Consider the following 20,785-nt stretch of genomic DNA (forward strand, 5'->3'; position numbering starts at 1 on the left):
CGGTTTCATTTTCTGCTACCACGCCGAAGCTTTCCCGCTCACATCTTCGGCACTGTATCAACCTTCGTATTATTTTGGGCTTCTCCCACTGTGATACCGACTCGAGTCCGAAGATACCTGTTCACACATTATACTCCAGAAATACTGTTAAATCCTGTTTTTGAGGACCTTCGTAAGCCGAAGGCCCCCAACAGATGCCATGCTCAAGTTTTAGTTACAGTAACACCAGGGGTGTTACACACTCAACCCCGCAGCTCCTTCGCGTCGTTGTCGTCGTCGACATCCCATAACCTCTCCTCTCACTTCATCGCACTCGCGGTGTCGTCGTGAGGCCGCTAGGTGCCTGCCTCACGGGTTCGCTGTCGATTTTTTTTGTTTGGAACTGCTGGCCATATAATTAGCATTATTGTTGTCGTTATCTCCTGCAGCTCTTTGCGCTCGGCAAGCTGTCGTGCTCGACGTGCTTTTTCTGTGCTGCCCTACATGTTCCTCTCAATTCTTCGGCTTTGTCACGTGTTAGAGCAGGTATGGTTCGAATATATGCGTAAATGTGGGTGAAAGTCCAAAAGAAATGTATTCTAGTGTGATTGTGGTTGGCTATGGTTAGCGCCATTGTCCTTATTCCATATTTGTGCATGGTGGATTGGAGAAGAAAGGATTTAGATTGTATTTTACCCAATGCTTCTGGCGTCGCTCACCTGCTGATTGGTGTTTGGGCTAAACCAGGGATCGTCGTCGTTTCTCAGTTCCTGAGTCTGAATTAGTCGTGATTAGCTAGTTCGCTACTCCCGGTAGCTGGCATGTTGTATAGATAGGTTAGATTGATATGTTGGTCACCAAAATTAATGGTGGGTGCTGGAAGTGTTTAAAAATAGAGCACTAAAGATTGTAGAAAAATTTGTGTAAGGTTATCAGGGACATATTGGCTTTTGGATAAAGTTTAAAGCTGTTGAGCAGGGGTTTTCTTCGCAAACTATTTGTTGCTCAAAATAGAAAAAGGATTTCAACCTTGAGTACTTGGGCACCTAGTGTCTTATTGAAGTGATGAGGTGGCTCAACAAGCTTTGGAGTGATAGGTGAGGTCTAGGGTTAAGTAGCTCCCTGGTAATTGTAGCTTAAGATGCTGGATTATAGATTTAGTCTAGTAGTAATCTGGGTTGTCTCTTTTACGAGTTGCATTCTCTTTGACATAAGCAAGCATTCATATTCATATCATTTCATGTAGAACACCTAGAAGAAGTGATGTTTGAAGGAGTTCACTTCAGTGTCTGTTGATCCAGTGGTGGAGTTTTATCTAACTACTTACCAGAGTAGAATAATTTTGGGATCTTCTCCTGCAATAAGGCAAGCCCCGGTGCATTTGCTACCTCCCTTGTGTTTACAAAATTTTATCACTTATATGCTGCATTAGGTGATAGGAGTTGATTGATTAAACACTTGATACATTACCAACCTTGAAAGATTGATTACCATACCTTGTCACCTGTTTTATAAAAGCTAGAGATGCTTAGTCATGCTGATAGACTAAGAAAAATGTTTTTGATCTATGACTCATGTTCTTTTTACAAACAAGAAAATGGGCTTGGGATAATGAAGGCATCAAGACGTTGATAAATTCATTATCCAGGCATGGCCCCTCTACCAGGTGCCAAAATTTTGAAATAGTTTAAAATGGGACCAGACGCTGAGCAGGAAAGGTCGCTCGTCTGTGTCGATTAAGGACCGTACCGATTGTTGGCCTGATGATCGAGGACCTTTTAACTAGCCACATACCTCGTCATGGGTAAGCCTGAACCCGGCTATTCCATACGTGAAAAGACAACCGCACACTTAGCGCGGGAGATGGTGGGAGTAGCAGCTACCCTCCTGGCAAGAAGCTGAATGGTAGGGTAATGTGCTCCCGGGTAGCGCGGACCAGTTCATGTAGTGGAGGATCCGTGGGAATGGTTGACATATGCAAGGGTTAAGTGCTATATATGTCGTGTGGTTGGAGATCCCCAGCTGGGTATTAATCGATTTGGATCGCCGTTACTTCTCGGATATGAAGACTGGATCGCTGCCCATCATCGTAGATAACAAGTGAAACAAAATTTGGATTTTAAAAGCAACCTAGTGTAGGTCAAGTGAATGATCTAGATTAGAAAAATGCTAGATTCAGGCTAGAAGATTCAGGTAATAAACTAACTTGTGAAATAAAACTTGGCTTAAGGACCCACTTCTATTAAGCTTTTCTGCAAAATGAGTCCTTGAACTTTGATGAGCTTTACCTTGATTCCCAAAAGCCAGCATACCCTTGAGAGTCTTTTCTTTAGTCGGGTAAGTCTTGCTGAGTAATTGCGTACTCAGGGTTTTATCCCTTGTTGTTTTTGTAGGAGAAGTTTTATTCCCTTATCTTTGGGTTAGTTATTTCACGTGGAGGACTTGAAGCTTAGAAGGTTTTTATATATCTCTTATGGAAAGGCTTCACCCTTCCAATTATTCTAGTTAAGTTATGCTCTTCGAGTACTATCAGGACTTGTAATAAATACATCTCTTTCTACCATGTAAATTGTACTTTGAAAAAGTCTTCTGCTCTATCTCCAATGTGTGTGTATCAAATGCGATTACTATAATATACCTGTTATGTGGGAGATCCTTGGGATGATGAGTTCCAGTTGGCGAACTCGATAGCCTTGTTAAGTTACCTGGTACACGTGTACAGCCATTTGAGGCCATTAAGGCAAGGATTGGTGCATGTGGGCCAGATAACTTGGGAGGGCTGTCACAACGATTTTCCTCCATACTAGATACGAGATGTTAACTTGATTAGTTAAGTAAATCATGCCCCTAATCTAATAAACCACACTAATACAAGAAAAATCATTTCACGGGACCCTAAATCATATAAAATAACCTTATTTCCGAGGGCATAATAATTACCCTCGGAAATTAATAGTTTAATTATATAGGCACCACTACATAACATTGTCACGGGTGACAAATCATATAAAATGACCTTATTTCCGAGGGCATAATAATTACCCTCGGAAATTAAAAATTTAAATTATCTAAGCACCACTAAGTAAACGAAAACAAACTAAATTAATTACATAATCAAAAATGGCAACTACAAAACAATATTAACATATACAAAAATAATATTAAAAATACTCACTTAGAGAATGCGGGGCGGGGCAGTTCCGACGTGGGCAGCGATGCGGTCGGCGGCGACGGGGCAGCACCGGCGGGGGTGACCGGCGCGAGCGGGGCTATGGCGGGCAAAGGCTACGGCGGCGGGCGGGGCGGCGACGGGGCAGTGGGCGGCGGGACAGGACGGCGCTGGCGGGGGTGACCGGCGTCGGCGTGGTCGCGACTGGGCTGGCGGGGCGGCGCGTTGCTGTCGGCGGCGGCAGGCGACGACGGCAGCAAGCAGAGAAAATGGCAGCGCGCGCATGAAAATGAAACGGCGCGCGGGGCCTGGCCCGCGTTAAAACAATTTATCTCCGACGACTATTAACCCGGTCGTCGGACGTAAGCTTATGTCCGATGGCTACCCTAACAGCCATCGGACATAAGGTACTATTTTCGAGAGCCAGCAGAGGCCGTCGGACATAACCTTATGTCCGACGACCTCGTAGGCAGCCGTCGGATGTGCGTCGTTTTACTGTAGTGAAAGCCGGTTCGATTGAATAAGGCCAATATTGAAGTAAATCACTTAAAAAGAGTTATAATAGTTTTGTAAATTAGTGTGATCAATATGATAATCTAAAGTGATCATAGAATGAGTTATTCTATGCCTGACCATTGAGTACTATATGTTCTTGTTAATTTGACGCACGGTCGATCGATGCAAGAGTTTCCGGCTAGCTTAACACGTGCCTTGCATCGACTTGTTGCGCTGCGAACAGTGTACAGTTCTGTGATGTTTGCAGCTGCCCCAGCAGAGGCGCTGTAGTGCGTGGAGCTAGGAAGAACTCCCATCACACATGAAGCCTCGTATAGTCATGTCCTTTTTTGCTGTCAAACGTGGATCTCCTGTGTCCAAGACTTCCTCCATGAGTGGATGAAATGGACCCGTATTTCCGTTTTCGCCTTTTGGGAACATCCAAGAAAGCAACCCCGAGTAGCAGAATCATTCACAAGATTATTATTCTTCGCGCACCAACGACATTCAACCAGCGGAAATTTGCAAGTGACAATGAGCAAACGAAATAATTAATAAAGGACGATATATATATGGACCAAGTTTGTTTTCAGTTCCTACTTGAAAGTTGAAATCAGATTAATACAAACCCAAAAGGTGTCTTCAGGGTGTGACAGGGTGCGATACTTTGTGTTCCCCGACTTATTACCAGCTGATGATGATAAATGACCCAGAGTCCAGCTGCCCGCTCCATCTCCGCTGCCTGCCCCAGCCCCCTACCCCTAGATCCAGCAGCGGATATTGCCCAGCGGGCGGAGCTCCGTTCCCTGGTTGCGGCTTCTGGGGAAGGTGGTAGCAAGGACGGTTGTTCTGGGTTGGTCCTCGAGGCAGATCTGGCGGAGCGGATTTCGCAAAAGAGGATCTCTGCATCTGAGAAGTTGAAGTGGGGTCTGGATGAGCACGTCTTCAATGCTTCGCGGGGCTTGAATGCTGGTGGTGCTGGTGGTGTCTTGTCCCATCGGCGTGGGGAGTTCGGCGGAACAGTACCGACGGTCACTTCGTGTCGCCCTTTCCATAGGTCGTGCAGCTGGAAGGTGAAGGCAGGTGCTTCGTCGATCTTTGATGAAGGCTGGTCACTGGTCAAGCCAAAATTCTGGTGGAGGAAGAGTCTTGATTCTCATGGAGAATTGCCTCTGAAACAGCATAGAGAGATGAAGAACACCAGTTTTTTTAAGAAGAAATTAAGTGGAAAATGCTTCAACTGTCTGGCGTCTGACCACTACGCCTTTCTTTGCTCAGCGCCGGTTCGCTGCTGGCAATGTCTGCAGACCGGACACAGGGCTAGGTCTTGTCCTAGAGATATTTCCCAGAGAAGATCTCATTCATTTCGTGACCTACCTGTTTCACTCAAGCATTCAATTCAGAGAGACGGGTATTCAACTCAGAGAGTCAGCCCTTTCTCCTCGAGCCATCAACAGCTGAATCCTCTCTCAGGCCCTCTTCAAAAGGGGCTGGAGTTGCATCCTGTGCAAGCACCTCCCACTTCCTCCTTGCTGCAACGGAAGTCTTACCTTCAGGTTGTCCAGAGTGGTCAGGCAATGGATGCTCGCTACCCCGGAGACCCAAGGGCTCGGTCTGCAAGGGCTGTCTGCGCCATCACCGCGACTGGTTTGATCCGTCGACGCAGGGATGAGTTAATCAGTAAGGCGGTGGTTTGCTCCTTTGATGGGAACAGTCATGAGGTGGATGTGCTGGCAGCGGGGGATATGCTGAGGGATTCTTTTGATCTTCATCACGGTCAGTATCAGCTTGTCAAGCATTTTCCTGAACAGTTCTTTATCATCTTCGCTGATTCAAGAACCAAGCAGTGGGCTCTGGATAGGAGGTCGGTCTCATATCGTGGTCGGGTTTTTCACTTTGGGGACTGGTCTGAAGAGTGTTATGCCAGGAAAACTTGCTTTGAATTCAGAGTGAAGGTTAGGGTTGAGGGGATTCCAGTTCACTGTTGGGGAGAAGATGTGGCTGCTAGGGCTTTGGGCAGGAGCTGCGCTATTCACTATGTCCAGGAGCGCTCTAGGCGTAGAGAACGCACTAGGTCCTTCGATCTTTGGGCTTGGTGCTCAGATCCTTGTGATATCCCCAAGGAGGTCTGTTTAACGGTCACAGTTCCTGATAGGGAGCTCCCTCCTTCTAGTGCCCCTCTTCCTCTAGTTGGGGCAATGCATGACTCACCAGCTGATCTAAAGGAGGGCCATGTGTACACCATTCGCAACCACATTGAAGTTGTTGAAGATCTTTCCTTCATCCAAGGAAGGGATGTTAGAGGGGGTCCCCCTGGTCGTAGACCACGCAGAGAATTTGTATGGAGCTATGGTTTGCCAGATTCAGTTGGAGAAAAGAGAGAGAGATCAGAGGATCGCAGAGGCAGGGACTTCGTTCGACGCGACTGGGGTCACGATGATGATGAGGATTTCCAGCAGACTAGGCGTCATGGCACCCGGAGACATCGCAGTCTCTCTGGCTGGGCGCGTTCTTCGCGGTGTCGTGGAGGTCCGGGGGATTGCATCAGTTCGAGCGGCAGAAACAGACCTTCCACTCCATTCCGTCGTCGTGGCTTGGTGATTGGGCCAACTGTGCGCTGGATTCCAAAGGTTAAGACCAAGTCGGTCTCTTTTGCTGACCCCCTCATATCTGCTGTTTGGTCTCCAGCTGCTGTAGGTGAGCCAGGTGGTGATATAAGTCTGAAACATGCTACCAGAGAGACTCCTGGCGACATGGCAGTTCAGCGACCTTTTTTTGCTGCTCCTTCAAAGGTATGTTCAGACCAAAAAAATATATCAGATAATGTGATAAGTTGTAATTCAGCAGAGGCTGTTTTTGCTATTCCTAGTTCAATCATGAGTCCTATACAAATTCTAGATACTCAAAGGTTGGCAGCAGCTTCTAATTCACCTAACCAGTTGTCGGTTTTGGAGTCTCAAGCTCTGGAACTTTCTGATTTTAATAGTACTCCAGCCATTCCGTGCAATAACGCTAGTTTGCAATTGGCTGAGGAAGCAAGGGTGACAGCAGATCCTGTTTTACCAAATCAGATGTTGATTTTAGAATCTCAAGCACCCCATCTCTCAGATTTGAATAGCTCATCAGTCACGCCGCAAGGTTTATTAAATTCAGACTTAGTCCCTGTCGCTCCGTCTTGTGGCATATCAGTTCCCTCAAACAATAGTCTAGAAGATTTCATTATGTCTATCTCTGAAGATCCTGAACCACCGCTAATTCGATCACAGCCTAACACTAGCTTTATCGCAAATTCCTCAGTTGAGGGGGGGTCAGTGCAGCCGGCTGTTGATGTGGGTGTGATCTCCTCTCCTATTGGCAAGAGGTCTAGTGCTAGGTTGGCTGCTAAGAAAAAAATGAAGATTGGGAGAAATAGAAATGCCATAGTCAAAGCACAAGAAATTCTACTTGCTAAGTTAAATAATTCCGCTTCATCACATTTTCAAAATTCAAAGGCTTCTGTTTCTAATGACCAGGTGGATCTGGTTGAGCAGCTTGCGAGGCATTTCTCTAGGCCTCTTACCAAGGAACAAATGGAGGCAATTATGGAGCTGGCAACTCAGGGGAAGGAAAAGGAAAGGACCAAGAAGAAGGGCAGCAAGGTGACACCGCTCAAGGCTCCTATTATCGAGGCTGCTAAGATGCTCTGAGTTGTATTATGAGATGTGTGGGTTGTTCTAGTGAACCATGTTATGTCGTTGGTGTACTTGTCTTTGGGTCGCCCGGGATCTTTTGTTGGCTGCTTTGTGTAGCAGGTTGTTGTCTGGGCAGTGGTGTCTGTTTCCTTGGCTAGCAATGTCTGTGTTTCTGTCTGCTTTAGTTTCTGTTGTAAGTCGCTGGTTGTTCGCTGCTGGAAGGGTGTTATGGACGGTGGAATGCCGGTTGGCTCCTGTTTTCCTTTCCTATCCTGTGTACCACTTGTGTGTCATTATTTTGTTAAGTAGGGGTGCTGTTTTTGATTAATGAATATCAACTGTTGTATTCTGTCTTGGAATGTGAGGGGGCTAAATGACCCTGCTAAGAGAGAAAGTGTGAAACAATTGATTCTCTCTTCTGGAGCAACTATTGTTTGTCTTCAAGAAACAAAGATAATGAGCTGGAATTCAAACTTATTAAAGGAAACACTGGGGTGTAAGTTAGCAACTCAGTCGACTTATTTACCATCCCTTGGAGCATCTGGTGGGATTCTAATCGCTTGCGATGCAGATTTTTTTGATATGGTTGCTATTCCCTATCCATCGGTATATTCGTTATCTGTCAGGGTCTGCTCCCGCCTATGCGATGTGGCGTGGGACCTTACAGGAGTTTATGGCCCTCAACCTGAGAATGAGAAAATGTCTTTCTTAACAGAGCTGCGCAATATTCGAAATATGATGAAGCCGGAATGGTTGATATTAGGTGACTTTAACATGATAAGGAGAGCAAGGGAGAAAAATAAAGGTTCAATAAATAGAAGAGTGATAAGACAATTCAATCTCACAATTGACTACCTTCAGCTTTTAGAGATTGATCTCAACGGTAAATTATACACTTGGTCAAACGAACAAGACGACCCTACGATGACTAGAATTGCCAGATTTTTGGCGACTACGGAGTGGCATGATACGTTTCCTCAGGCTGATCTGCAGGCCATTGGGACCATGACCTCGGATCATTGCCCTCTAGTTTTGCAAGGTTGCTCAGATTTTGGTTTCTATAGGGGGTTTCGTTTTGAGGCTTTTTGGACAAAAATTGATGGGTTCAATGAGGTGGTTCAGCAAGCGTGGACGTCTAGTGTTAGTTCCTCAGATGCCATCCTTCGACTGCATGTGAAAATGGCCCGAACGGCTAAAGCTCTAAAGATCTGGAGTCGAAAGACTGTAGGCAATTTTAAAATGCAATTAGCAATCATTCAGACCGTCCTTACCTTCCTTGAGAAAGCGCAAGAATCCAGACAACTCTCTGGGGATGAGCTAGAATTTAGGAGAAGTCTGAAATTGAAAATCCTCGGAATTGTGTCAGTTCAAAAGGCAAGAGCTAAACAACATTCAAGACTCGTCTGGATGCGCCTGGGTGATGCAAACACAAAAATTTTTCACTTGATGGCAAATAACAGAAGAAGAAAAAACTTTATTAGATCGCTGGTTCGAGACGGTAGACTGCTCACTAGTCAGGAAGATAAATTGCACGAGGCCCATAATCATTTCACTCAAGTTATTGGCAGGGCAGGTGCTAGACAACGTGCTGTTCGTTGGGACAACTTAGGCTATAGCCCCTTTGAGTTATCAGATCTGGACTCTACGATCAACGATGATGAGATTAAAAATGTGGTTATGGGGATGCACTCTGAAAAGGCACCGGGTCCAGATGGTTTCATAGGGTTATTTTATAAGTGTTGTTTTGAGCTGATTAAGGATGATCTATTCATTGCTATTCATGATTTTTATAATCATAGATGCAAAAGCCTGCATCTTGTTAATGAGGCAAATATCACTCTTTTGCAAAAGAGGGAAGGGGCTGACAGGATTGACATGTTTAGACCAATCGGTCTCATCAACAGTTTTATGAAAATTCTAACCAAGATTTTAGCAAATAGACTTGCGCCAAGAATGAACGAGATCGTCTCCACTGCCCAGAACGCGTTCATTCAGAAACGATCAATTCATGATAATTTCCTCTACGTTCAAAAAGTTACTCAGAAACTTCATAAGAGCAAACAGCCAGCACTTTTTGTCAAGCTTGACATATCAAAAGCGTTTGACTCCATCAACTGGGCATATTTGATAGAGGTTTTAAGAGCTTTAGGATTTTCTCAGAAGTGGAGGAATTGGATCGCCACAATTTTGGGCACTTCCTCCTCCAAAATCTTAATCAATGGCCAACAAACAAATGCAATCAGGCACATGCGTGGTGTTCGTCAAGGGGATCCCCTATCCCCGTTCCTGTTTATTTTAGCTATGGACCCGCTTCAGAGGATGATTGAGATGGCGGCAGATGTTGGGCTTTTGGGGCGGGTTTTGCCGAGAGCAGCTAAGCTTCGCTGTTCTCTTTATGCTGATGATGCAGGAGTGTTTGTTAAAGCAGAAAAAGAGGATTTGAAAGTTCTGAAGAGGATCCTGGAAGTTTTTAAAGGGTGTTCAGGGCTAAAGATTAATTTTGATAAAACTGAAACTTTCCCGATTTGTTACCCTGAGACTCTCTGGCCAGATCTGATGGATGTGTTCCCTGGCAAATACTCAAAATTTCCGGGGAAGTATCTTGGTCTGCCGCTTCATTTCAGGACTGTTAGGAGAGTGGATTTTCAACCGTTAATCGATAAAATTACTAATAGGCTAGCAGGATGGAAAGGCAGGATGCTCTCTAAGGCAGGTAGGGAAACCTTGGTTAAAGCGGTGCTATCTGCTCAGCCTATTTACCATCTGACGATCTTTCCGGCGCAGAGATGGCTTCTTAAAAGAATTGACAAATTAAGAAGAAGCTTTCTTTGGAAAGGGAATAATCTAGAATTTTGCAGTGGGGGTCATTGCTTGATTAACTGGTCCACAACTTGTCTGCCAAAGAATAGGGGGGGTCTAGGAATTCTAGACCTGGAGCGTTTTGCAAGAGCGCTAAGACTAAGATGGTTGTGGCTACGGTGGACGGTTAAAGAAAAGGCATGGGCTGGCATGCCATTACCATGCGACAAGGTGGATGTAGATCTTTTCAATGCTTCAACAATTGTGACTATTGGTAATGGGAAGATGGCGGATTTTTGGGGTTCCAGTTGGATTGAAGGGCAGGCTCCAAAGAATATGGCACCAAATCTATACAAGAAAGCAAGAAGGAAAAACATCACGGTGTTCAAGGCTCTTCGAAATAATTATTGGATTCGTTTCTGCGCGCCGTTCACTCGGGAGGAGGAAGTGAGAGAATTTGTCTCACTTTGGCATTCAATCAGCAGACACAGCCTTAATGATCTCGATGACACCATTTTTTGGAGATGGTCGGCAGATGGGAACTATAGTTCAAGTAGTGCCTATAAAATTCAGTTCGCAACAAACTTCTGTAAAATTAAAATCAATCCCATTTGGAAAGCAAAAACTGAACCAAAGTGTCGTTTCTTTGCTTGGACTTTGTTGCACAACAAAATCTTAACTGCTGACAATTTGCAAAAAAGGGGATGGCCCTGCAATCATAATTGTTCTCTTTGTTCTTTGTCCCTGGAGACAGTGACTCATCTTTGTAAGGATTGTCCCTTCGCTGTGGAAGTGTGGAGCATGATTTTGTCTTGGGCTGAGCTGCAGTTCCTTTTCGGTATTTCAAAGACGGGAACGCTTAGCGAATGGTGGTATAGACTGAGGATGCTCTGTAGCAAGCATTCAAGAAAAAGTTTCGATGGCCTTCTAATTTATTTCTGGTGGAGCTTATGGGTGGAGAGAAACAACAGAATCTTCAAGGGTCAACAGAGAACGACAGAGCAAGTTGTGCAGATGGTGAAAGATTTTGTGGGTAGAGGTATGGCCTGCTAGTAGTGTCCGGGGGACTGGTGAGGGGGTTAGTTTTTTCCCCCCTTTTCTGGTGCCAGTGTCATAGCTAGGTCTTGCTTGGCTAGTTGTTTTTTGTGGTGGCGCCAGCTTTGGTGCCAGTATTTGTACAGTGTTTGCTCTTTTCGTCTAATATATTGGAAGGGCAATTCTTGTGTCTTTCCATTTCAAAAAAAAAAGATGATAAATGACCCATTGTTTCTGCATTTTGTAGCAGATTGTATGAAAAAAAAAACACAAAAAAAAAGTTATGTAGCTCCATTCTGTGATGCAAAAGTTAGTATTTTTCTGACGATCAAACCAGTACAGCACAAACAACCAAATCGATCCATAGAAGAAAGAACAGGAACACCCATGTATTGCCTGTTGGCAAACGATCCACGCTATGGCCTATGGAGCGACGACAAAGGTGGCTCCGGATCCTCCACGTAAGAATCCCTCGCGTCTCATATCTCTTGCTCCTCTCTTATTGGCCGCATCAGCATCACGGCACGCGCGTACTTATTCTTCTCCCCCGCCCTAGTTCTCTCCCTCTCTTCTCCTCCACACACCAAGCCTGCCCCGCCGATCGAGCACGTCATCATTCGCTCGCCCAGCTCGCGGGAGGAGCAGGAGCTAGGAAGAAGCAAACAAGCAGGCCGGGGGCCGGGGGGAGAGACAGAGTTCACAAACCACACAGGGAAGAGTGGTGGAAGGAGGAGGAAGAGGGGTACGTCAAGAGAGCGAGTTCATTATTCATACGTGCGGCGGCGACATCGTCGCGCGCACGCAGGATGTCGGCAGCGTCGAGCGCCACGTGCCGCGTATGCGGTGGCGCAGGGGAGTGCGCGTGCCGCCACGGCCACGGGATCGGCGGCGCGCGGTGCGGCGGGGTCGTCGCTGTCGCCGACCTCAACCGCGGGTTTCCTGCGTTGTGGCACCAGCCGGAGGAGGAACCCAGTGGCGCTGGCGCGGCGCCGGGGCTGCACGAGTTCCAGTTCTTCGGCCACGACGAGGACCACGACAGCGTCACGTGGCTGTTCACCGACCCGTCTCCCCACCTGCACCGCGGGCCGGCGGCCGCCGAGGTCGGGAACGGGGTGGCCGAGGCTGAGCAGCGGAGGCCGCCGCCGGTGTTCGACGGCGGGTACGCGCACGCACAGTACGGGGAGCTGCCGGGTCACGGCCTCACGTTCGACGTGCCGCTGAGCGGCCGACGCGGCGGCGAGGTGGCCTCCGTGGCGCCGGTTCTGGAGGCAGGGCTGGGGCTAGGCGGTGGCGGTGGCGGCGATCTGGCCACGTCCTCCAGCGCCACAATCGTGAGTGCTTGCGCTTCGGTTCCAAAATCTCTTTCCTGAATCATGATCGCCCCTGGACAAGTCTAATAATTTCAAGATGATGTGCATGCGGTTTGTGTTCGTATGTGCACGCTGAATTAACCGCTGACGATCGATGTGTCCCTCCAGGCTTGCCAGCCACACCACTGCTCGTGCTCGGCCATTTCAGTTTCGAGTAAACATGCATGCATCTTGACTTGGTGCAATCAATCTATCGCGCTAGCTTCCTGTAAAGATTCCGCTAGCGCACGTACATGATTCCGCTAGCTAGCTTAATTTGCATCTTTATATTTATCTAGCTGTTTGGCCCGATTAAAAGTGACTGAAAAATAGTGACAAAAGCCGCTGTCAATTTGTGGTCCAGCGCTCCAACTAGTAAAGGACTACGGAGGAATAGCTAGTCCAAAACATGAACCATCATGTGACTAAGTTTTCCTGTTCGTCTCTACCTATCCAATAGGATGAAGCCACATTATTATCAAAGCTTGACTGTGTTATTTATCTAAGAAGAAGGTACAGAAACTGCAAACCATGCATGCATACATACTAATTTATAGTATATAGGCAGATGGATGGGAACAATCATGGAGAACATCAGTTAATTGCAGATTTACATTTGATTTTATTTGTTCAGAGGCTACTGACTTACTGAGAACACTAAAAGGACATTTGATTGGATTTACAAATGAACTCGAACAAAGGTCCCTGCCCAAATGCAAGTTTTTTTCCTGTCTCTTCACCCTTCAGTATCGCTATCTTTCTGTCGACATGAAAACCACAACGCAATTTTCTTTCTTGCTTGCTTGCACCGTCTGTCTATAAACATGCTCACGCCGGAGTGTCTTGAAGATAACCATGGCCACCAGGCAGATCAACTCTCATTTCATGTGTGGTTCTACAATATTGATCCCAACTTCTCGTGTTTCTATGTTCGAGTAGTGTTAATAGTGTATTCGGCACGTCCTTTTCAGATGTCCTTCTGCGGGACCACGTTCACAGACGCGGCGAGCGCCGTCCCGGGCGACGCGGCCGCAGCGGCGCCCAACGGCAGCGCAAGCGGTGCCGCCGACCCGGCAGTGGACCGGGAGGCGAAGGTGATGCGGTACAAGGAGAAGCGGAAGAGGAGGCGCTACGAGAAGCAGATTCGGTACGCCTCCCGCAAGGCCTATGCAGAGATGCGGCCGCGCGTCAAGGGCCGCTTCGCCAAGGTGCCCGACGGTGAGGCTCCGTCGCCACCGGCGCCGGCCGCAGCATGCTACGAACCAGGCCGGCTCGACCTCGGATGGTTCCGTTCATAGCAAAGAGGCCACTGGTTAAATTCTTTTTTTTAGAGTGTGTAACGTACAGATAAACTACAAGCTTGATAGGGTGTTTGATTTGAGGAATAAATTAATTTATTATCTTCTCATTTCTCATTATTTTTATTTGGTTTGTGACATATGACCTTATAGTTAGTTACTACTAACATGAGAAATAGGGTAATCCTACCAAATTTAAAGAATAAACTTATGATACACCACTTCATATAGGATAGAGTGATTCCTCAAACAAAACACCCCCTTAGAACTAATTTGGAAGCACCACAATTTCTAAGAAATTGGTTTCTATCTAAAAACTGATTTATACAAGAAAAAAACTAGGTATGCTTGTTTGGAAATAGTTTCTTAGAAACCAATTTCTAACTTTTTCGATACACAAAAGACAAGTCTAACCTTACTGAATATAGGACTAGGAGCCGTGGCAATCATAGTAGTTTTTACCAAACCAACTAAGAGCAACGCGTAATTTACCAAGCAAAAACTGGTTTTAGCTAGCTTCTTGGTTTCTTAGAAACTGGGAATCCAGTTTCTGGAAATTGGAGCATAAATGGCATGTTTTGAAGCACCCCTATTTCTATAAACCAATTTCTTAAAAAGTTCGGTGCTTCCAAACAGGCCCTTAGACTGCGTACGATGTGATTAGATGAACATTGGTTAATTAAGGGTACATAGATAAATATGCACGAAAATATCAAATGTATAATGGAGCCGTCTTGGGACGGTGCCATGCGTGTGGATCGTATATAATGTATAACTTCTGTAAAGTTTACAATCCATTCAAATGATCTCTATGCTTGATATATGATATGTTGGACACTATAACTATCTAAGCTACATGCTCATGGACCGACGTAAGTGGGCCGATCGCACATAGCCTCTAAAATTTTAAGGTTCCCAACTCTTGCACATATTATGCTATGATCTGCTATATGCTAAAAATACGGATACTTTGTTCAATTCGAATCAACGAGATAATAGAATATAAGGGCCTGTTTGAGAGAGCTTTGCTTCAAAAAATTCAGCTTTGGTTTTCTAGTTTCACTATAAAACAGCTCCAGCAAATTGTTAAGGTGAGTTCTAGGAGCGTTTGGTTTGTATATGGACTCCAACTTCTATAGTACAATTGATTTGTGTGGGTTTCCTTGATTACCCTTCATGATTAGTGGGTTGTCGCCAGAGAGAACGGAAGTTGTATGTTGCGTAACCATGGTATGGTGGGTAATTTTCGTACAGCTTCATGAGGAGATATAAAAATAGTGATTTTGAAGCACCCTCTAAGGAGCTTCATGAATTTCATGAAACGGGCCTCTAGTTTCGATTTTTTTAAAAACTAAAGCTCATGGAGCTGGACCTGTTTGGGTTGAAAAAGTTAGAACGAAATTGAAATATTTGAAGTGAAGCTCTCCCAAATAGGGCCTAAATGCCTATTGTTTCTAATTTCTTATTTGATAGTTTGGTTATTTATATTTCCTTTTATAGGACCTCAATCTATGTTTCACGTCAAGGCGCTTCACTAATCCGCATGGATAGCCAACATGGCAATACTAGGCAAACGAGAATCTAACTGAGTTGGTTAAATGGCTTTAATAGCACTCCTCGAGTTCTATGTTTGATTTTCAAGAAATTTTATTTTCAGTTTAAAAAGGTCACTCGTTGTTTTCTGTGCACACGAAACCTGATATACAGAGCGCGGACCCTCATGTAGGCCAGCTTTTATGACCTTTTCTAGGTTGGTGTTGGGGGCTATAGATATCCCTTGGCTAGCTATTTGAAGAGTGTAGGAGTTGAGGAATATGGCAAAGGAGTTGAGGCTCCACTCTAGCACTTTTATCACCATGATGCTTATGAAATCACTTGGTGTTTTACATATGTGTTTTGCAAAGTACTTAGGCGAGTTAGATTACTACTAAAAGCACTTGCTCTAGGTTTAGGCCAAGTGTTAGTGGGGTTTACATATCTTTCTTACTCAATGTTTTGTGTGCACTATTGTTAGGCATGAGAGGGCTTGTAGTCTTGTGAGACCACACCAACCATGTTTGTGGTATAGCCAACACTGTGTATCAGAGGAATGAGACCTACAACGATTTGATCGGATCTCGATAGTGAAGACGTCAGAGAGTGTTCTAGGAGAGACCATGTTGGACACTCATTTGCATGTGGGTAAGGCTCATGGCTATCCACAAAGTTTCCAACTAGGACCTTGGCTCTTACGAAGACATATTTCTGAGGGGCTCCAATAAGAACTAGGGTAGAACGTGAGCTTCTCGATACCTCATTAAAAATACTAGAATCGTTAACCGGAGTTTGCATCTCTATCTCTGTGGAGCATCCGCATTTATATTGTGCACTTAGGTTGTGTGAGAAAGGGGCCTCTAGCGTAATAATTAAGTCTTCCGAGTAGCACCTCCAGGTCCCGGGTTTGATCCCCTCAGAGGTGAATTTCTGTCTTGGTTAAAAAATCTCCTCGTTATGCCTCGCTCGCTCCCGAGTTACGTCATACGCGCCACCCTCTAGTTGGCCCGTTGCAGAGTGGACAGTGACAGCCCGGTAGTGATGGGGCGCCAAAGTTCGAGAATTTTCTAGATCGGACCATGTTTAGGTCTCTTCTTAAATTAATACCAGAAGGACGGTCTTTCCTAACTGAGTTTTTTTTACAAACATATAAAAATATTCCGTATAAATGTCATCATTACATAGTATGTGGTATAGCGTGTAAGTCAGTGACAAACAAGAGCACGACCAATCTGCTACCATGAAAGTGGATATACTGAGGCTGCACTAGCTGAGTTTTACTAGTCCCATTCCATTCCCTACTTGACCATGGCCATGCAGAGCCGCCTCACGAAGCAGGCTCTGCACGTCGTCAACCCACTTCCGCTTGCTCGCGCTGCCCTCGCACTCCAACTCCACGAGACCTTGCGCGGTGCTAAGGCCGAAGCAGCATGTCTCCTCTACGGAGCCCTTCCCAGCCCACGTCGGAAGCTCGCTGTACACGCCGTAAACCACGCCTGCAGCACCGGTTACAATTACAAGCCAAGAGGGTTAGTTCTGAAATTGGATCTCATAAACCAGCACCGGTTACAATTACAAGCCAAGAGGGTTAGTTCTGAAATTGGATCTTATAAATCACTCGATGTCTCGGAACCTACTCTTGTTGTTCTTTGACAGCGCGCCTCCAAGGTGTTTGCTTTTCAGCTTCAGTATCACCTGTCGTCACACACGTATCACCTGCTGTCAGCAACTGTGCATCTCTCTCTCTCTCTCTAGTCTGCCACTCTGCCTGACCAGTATCTGGAGCTCAACGATGGAGAGAGATCTTCTTACCTGTGACCTCTTGTTGATGTAGATAGATACTCTTATCCTGTGCAAACCCCCTGCATCATCAAGAACGGAACTCTGCGCCTTAGCTTTATTATTATTATTATTATTATGCTCCAGGTTTCTGTAGCTGGTGGATGCGTGTTCTGGAACCTGAACTTACCTTTCCTCGTGCGTTTCAGCAGGTCCCCCTCCTTGCACCAGATGTCCGGGCTCCACGAACTCCCTCTCTCGTACGGGAGGACGCTCGCGTTGCTCCTCGCCGTCTCTCGCTGCACCCTCTGCTTCAGCGTCGCCGCTCCTCGCAGAGCTGGTCGACGACACAGCCAGAGAGCGCACATAGAAACTTAGCATCCTGTTGTTGAATCCAACTCAACCTCCAACGCCACGACGACACGGCACCGTCGGACTGCGTACGTACCGGTCGCGGCGGCCGCCGTGAGCGTGACCAGATCGCCGGGGCTTCCGACGCCGACCGCGGCCTGCACCGCGGCAGCCACCTGATCGTGGCGCGCGCCCGCGTGCTGGGCCGCCTCGACGCAGTGGGAGGCTAGCAGCTCGGTGGCCGACGCCATGGCCCTGGCCATCTTGGTGGCCTGGGTCTGGGTGTCGCCGGAGCCCGCGACGGCGGCGACCGCGGCCGCCACCCGGGCCACGGACACCATGGCGTGCACGTGGGCCTTCTCGGCGCGCTGCTTCTCCTTGCCGCTCTGCTTCGCCCGGCACGTTTCCCTGTGGTGAGCCTGCTGGAACCACCTGCCGATCGATTGGTGGTGGCCGCCGCTCGTGGAGTACCTCCTCGCATCTCTCTGCAGGTAATTAGGTATATCGCAGTAGCACCAAGAATCAGATGAGGGGAAAAGAAGATACAATAAAATCACAAAGAGGACTGAGCGAGCGAGATGCGCGTTGGTTACATTACATACATGCTGCTGAGGAGACGGGAGATGGACGGTGGAGGACGTGGCGAGCACAGGCGCCTGCTCCGGTATAGACATAGCCGCCTCCGGAAGGCGGCACGCCGCGGCGGCAACGCTGCTGGGCTTGTTGCCTCCGGCGACGAGGATCTTGGAGATCTCCGACGCCGACACGCTCCACGACCGAGAGAGGTACTCCATGGGCTCCAGCGGCGTCTGCGGCGGCGGTATCGCCGGCGGCGCCGCGTCGTCCTCGTCGTCCACCAGCTCCAGCGCCATGCTGAAAGCACCGGCAGCGGCGTCTCTCGGCTTCCAGCGCTTCTGCATCGCGCCGTCCTGTGGTTCCAAGCTAGCTGCCTCAGACCAGCTGCTGCTGTGGTCGCGTGCCGTGCGTACGTGTCTTTGCAGGCCACTCAACTAGTGATGGATGGTTCTGCAAGTGTCCGAGACGGAGGCGGCGTGTGTACTTATAGGGAGGGAGGCAGAGGCACGCACGCACGAAGCACAAGGCCAGGGGTGTGGAGGCAGGCACAGGCAGGCAGCAGGAGCGAGCGAGAGGGGGGAACACGAGGCTGACAAGCTCCTGGCCTGGCCTCCTCTTCTACCCACTACGTAGCTGGGACTGGGCACCCGTGTCGCCGTTCTTCAAACGATCTGTTCGCAGCAGGTGAGCTATATCGGACCTCTGGTGGTGCCGTGGTGAGACCGTGCGAGTGAGACTGAAGAGGAACCAGGGAGGGTATTGGTTGTTTGGATCGCCATTCCGGCGGTTGTTGGAGACGGCCCTGTACTGCACGGGCCCAAGCAACATCATCATCATTAGTTTAGGGATTCAAGAACTGTTGAATTGTTGTTTTGCAGTTGCAGCAATGTGGACGGTACTACGGGCATGTACAATGAGTGTCTTAAGTTGTGTCTTAAAGTGTATTTAGGAGGGTGAATGTAAAAACTCAAGACATGTATCTTAACGAAGACACAGTGTCTTAGCTCTATGTTCGAGACATGAGACTAGTTGATTGGTCACTTTAATTTATTGAATGCTCTGATTGGTATAATGAATATGGTAAGACACATGTTTTAGATATGACCACTGTAATATATTGTGTTTTAGTTGTGTCTTATATTTAGAATACCGTGCAGCAATGTCTAGGTTGTACATGCCCTGCTACTGCTTCGTTTTTCTGCCAACGGGTTCCGTTTTGCAAACCCTAAAAATCCACACGGACCATGCATCACTACTATGAGTTTATGACGACGCGAGATTCCAGATATTTTGGCCCGCGACAATCTGGGGTCTCCTCCTAGTAGTATACTACTATTTTCCGGTCTGCCGCATCTGGAGACGAGACGAGTCATCAGTAGCCACGCACGCCAGGGGACGCCGATGACAGAACAGGATCGGAGGAGACGACCCAGGGAAGCTGGACAGTGTCCGTCCGCTGCTGCACGGTTCTCCACACCTGTTCCCCCGGTAGCGATAGGACAAACAAGGAGCTCTGGACGCTGTCGGTCCCCTGGTCTCGGCCCGTGCTCTTCGCTTGATCTTGACTGCGCGTCCGCCGCCATTTTTTTTTATTTTTATTTTTACTTACCAGGCGTGGGGGCGTGCCTGATGCCTGCCTGCCTCTCGATGCGTTTGTCTCGTCTCGTGCAGGCCAGGACCATCGCTTTTGTCTGTCTCTACTCTCTACGGAAACGGAGCCTCGGGACAGCACCACAGCGAAACGGAACGCCACGCGCACTCATCCGTCATCAGCAGCAGAGTACACATGCGCCTGAGGAATCGGCGCTAATTGCCACGCTGATGGATGGTGGATGAGATGGGAACAGAGCTACTCTTCGGCTACTGTTAACCTTTCTTCTGAGCCGTGTGTACTTACTTCTTCGCTCTGTTCCACGATTCCATCCCTAGTCGAGGGGGGGGGGGGGGGTCCAAACCGATCTGTGCTAGTAGAGATTAATAATACCAATGGCAAGGCTAGCAGCTGGTCAGTTCAGACTTAGTGGAGCAGTCAAGCAAAGCCAAGCGACCTTCACTGTAGCTAGGAATTTCCGTCGCTGTGAGTCTGGTGGGCGTGCCTTTTTTTTCTTTGCTTTCTCCAGTTTTTTTTCTTTTCTTTTCCTGTTGGCCTGGCCCGGCTTCAGCCTTCAGGGCAGGCCTTCAGCTCAGCTGCATGTGGACTCGAGCACTAGCGGCGACCGAACAAAAAAAAGCACAGGATATTAGGTGTCAGCTGGTGGGCCCCGCGTTCGGGACGAAACGTTTTTTTTTTTTTTTGCCTCGGCGTCCTAAATCCTAATCACTTTGATCAGGCAGCAGCCGCACCGCGCGCTTGCTGAGCAAGCATGGATGATGAGCTCCGGCCGTGCCGGTAAGGCGCGCGTAACGACTGACTGTCCAGAGGGCGGCCGGGCGGCGGGCAATGATAGGTGCCTGCCTCCTCCCGAGCGGAGTCGCACGTAGAGATGGCAACGGGTACAAACCCGTCGGGTTTTGCTATCCCAAACTCGTACCCGTGAAAAATATTTACACCCATTAAAGAACCCGTACCCATGACGGGTTTGAAATTTTGCCCAAACCCGTATCCATCGGGTTTGCGGGTACCCATAGGTTACCCGCGGGTTTTTATCTCCAATATGTTTATTCTTTTTATAATCAATAAGTATTGTAATGTAATGAGATCATGGTCCAAAATTTATGTAATGAACAACGAGTTCATGATTTGGTATAAAA

At 47.5% G+C, this 20,785-nt stretch overlaps 3 protein-coding genes across 3 annotated transcripts; 2 read left to right on the plus strand and 1 right to left on the minus strand.

Moving 5' to 3' along the window:
- Positions 1-4,314: 4,314 nt before the first annotated feature.
- Positions 4,315-7,840, plus strand: LOC103644775 (uncharacterized). The gene is made up of 2 exons (XM_008667934.3): positions 4,315-6,435; positions 7,156-7,840. Exons 1-2 carry the CDS (start codon positions 4,348-4,350, stop codon positions 7,327-7,329), a joined length of 2,262 nt encoding a protein of 753 aa, XP_008666156.1. The 5' UTR covers positions 4,315-4,347; the 3' UTR covers positions 7,330-7,840.
- Positions 7,841-11,668: 3,828 nt separating this feature from the next.
- Positions 11,669-13,910, plus strand: LOC103637642 (transcription factor GHD7). Its single transcript, XM_008660049.2, has 2 exons — positions 11,669-12,479; positions 13,469-13,910. The coding sequence occupies exons 1-2, from the start codon at positions 11,955-11,957 to the stop codon at positions 13,793-13,795; spliced, it is 852 nt and encodes a 283-aa protein (XP_008658271.1). The 5' UTR covers positions 11,669-11,954; the 3' UTR covers positions 13,796-13,910.
- A 2,513-nt stretch (positions 13,911-16,423) lies between these two features.
- LOC103637643 (uncharacterized) lies at positions 16,424-19,131 on the minus strand. Its single transcript, XM_008660053.4, has 6 exons — positions 18,061-19,131; positions 17,556-17,943; positions 17,298-17,444; positions 17,141-17,190; positions 16,966-17,023; positions 16,424-16,824 (listed from the first exon to the last, which is right to left on the minus strand). Exons 1-6 carry the CDS (start codon positions 18,376-18,378, stop codon positions 16,595-16,597), a joined length of 1,191 nt encoding a protein of 396 aa, XP_008658275.1. The 5' UTR covers positions 18,379-19,131; the 3' UTR covers positions 16,424-16,594.
- Positions 19,132-20,785: the final 1,654 nt, after the last annotated feature.

Source organism: Zea mays, chromosome 1 (assembly GCF_902167145.1).
Source record: "Zea mays cultivar B73 chromosome 1, Zm-B73-REFERENCE-NAM-5.0, whole genome shotgun sequence".
Lineage (NCBI taxonomy): Eukaryota > Viridiplantae > Streptophyta > Magnoliopsida > Poales > Poaceae > Zea > Zea mays.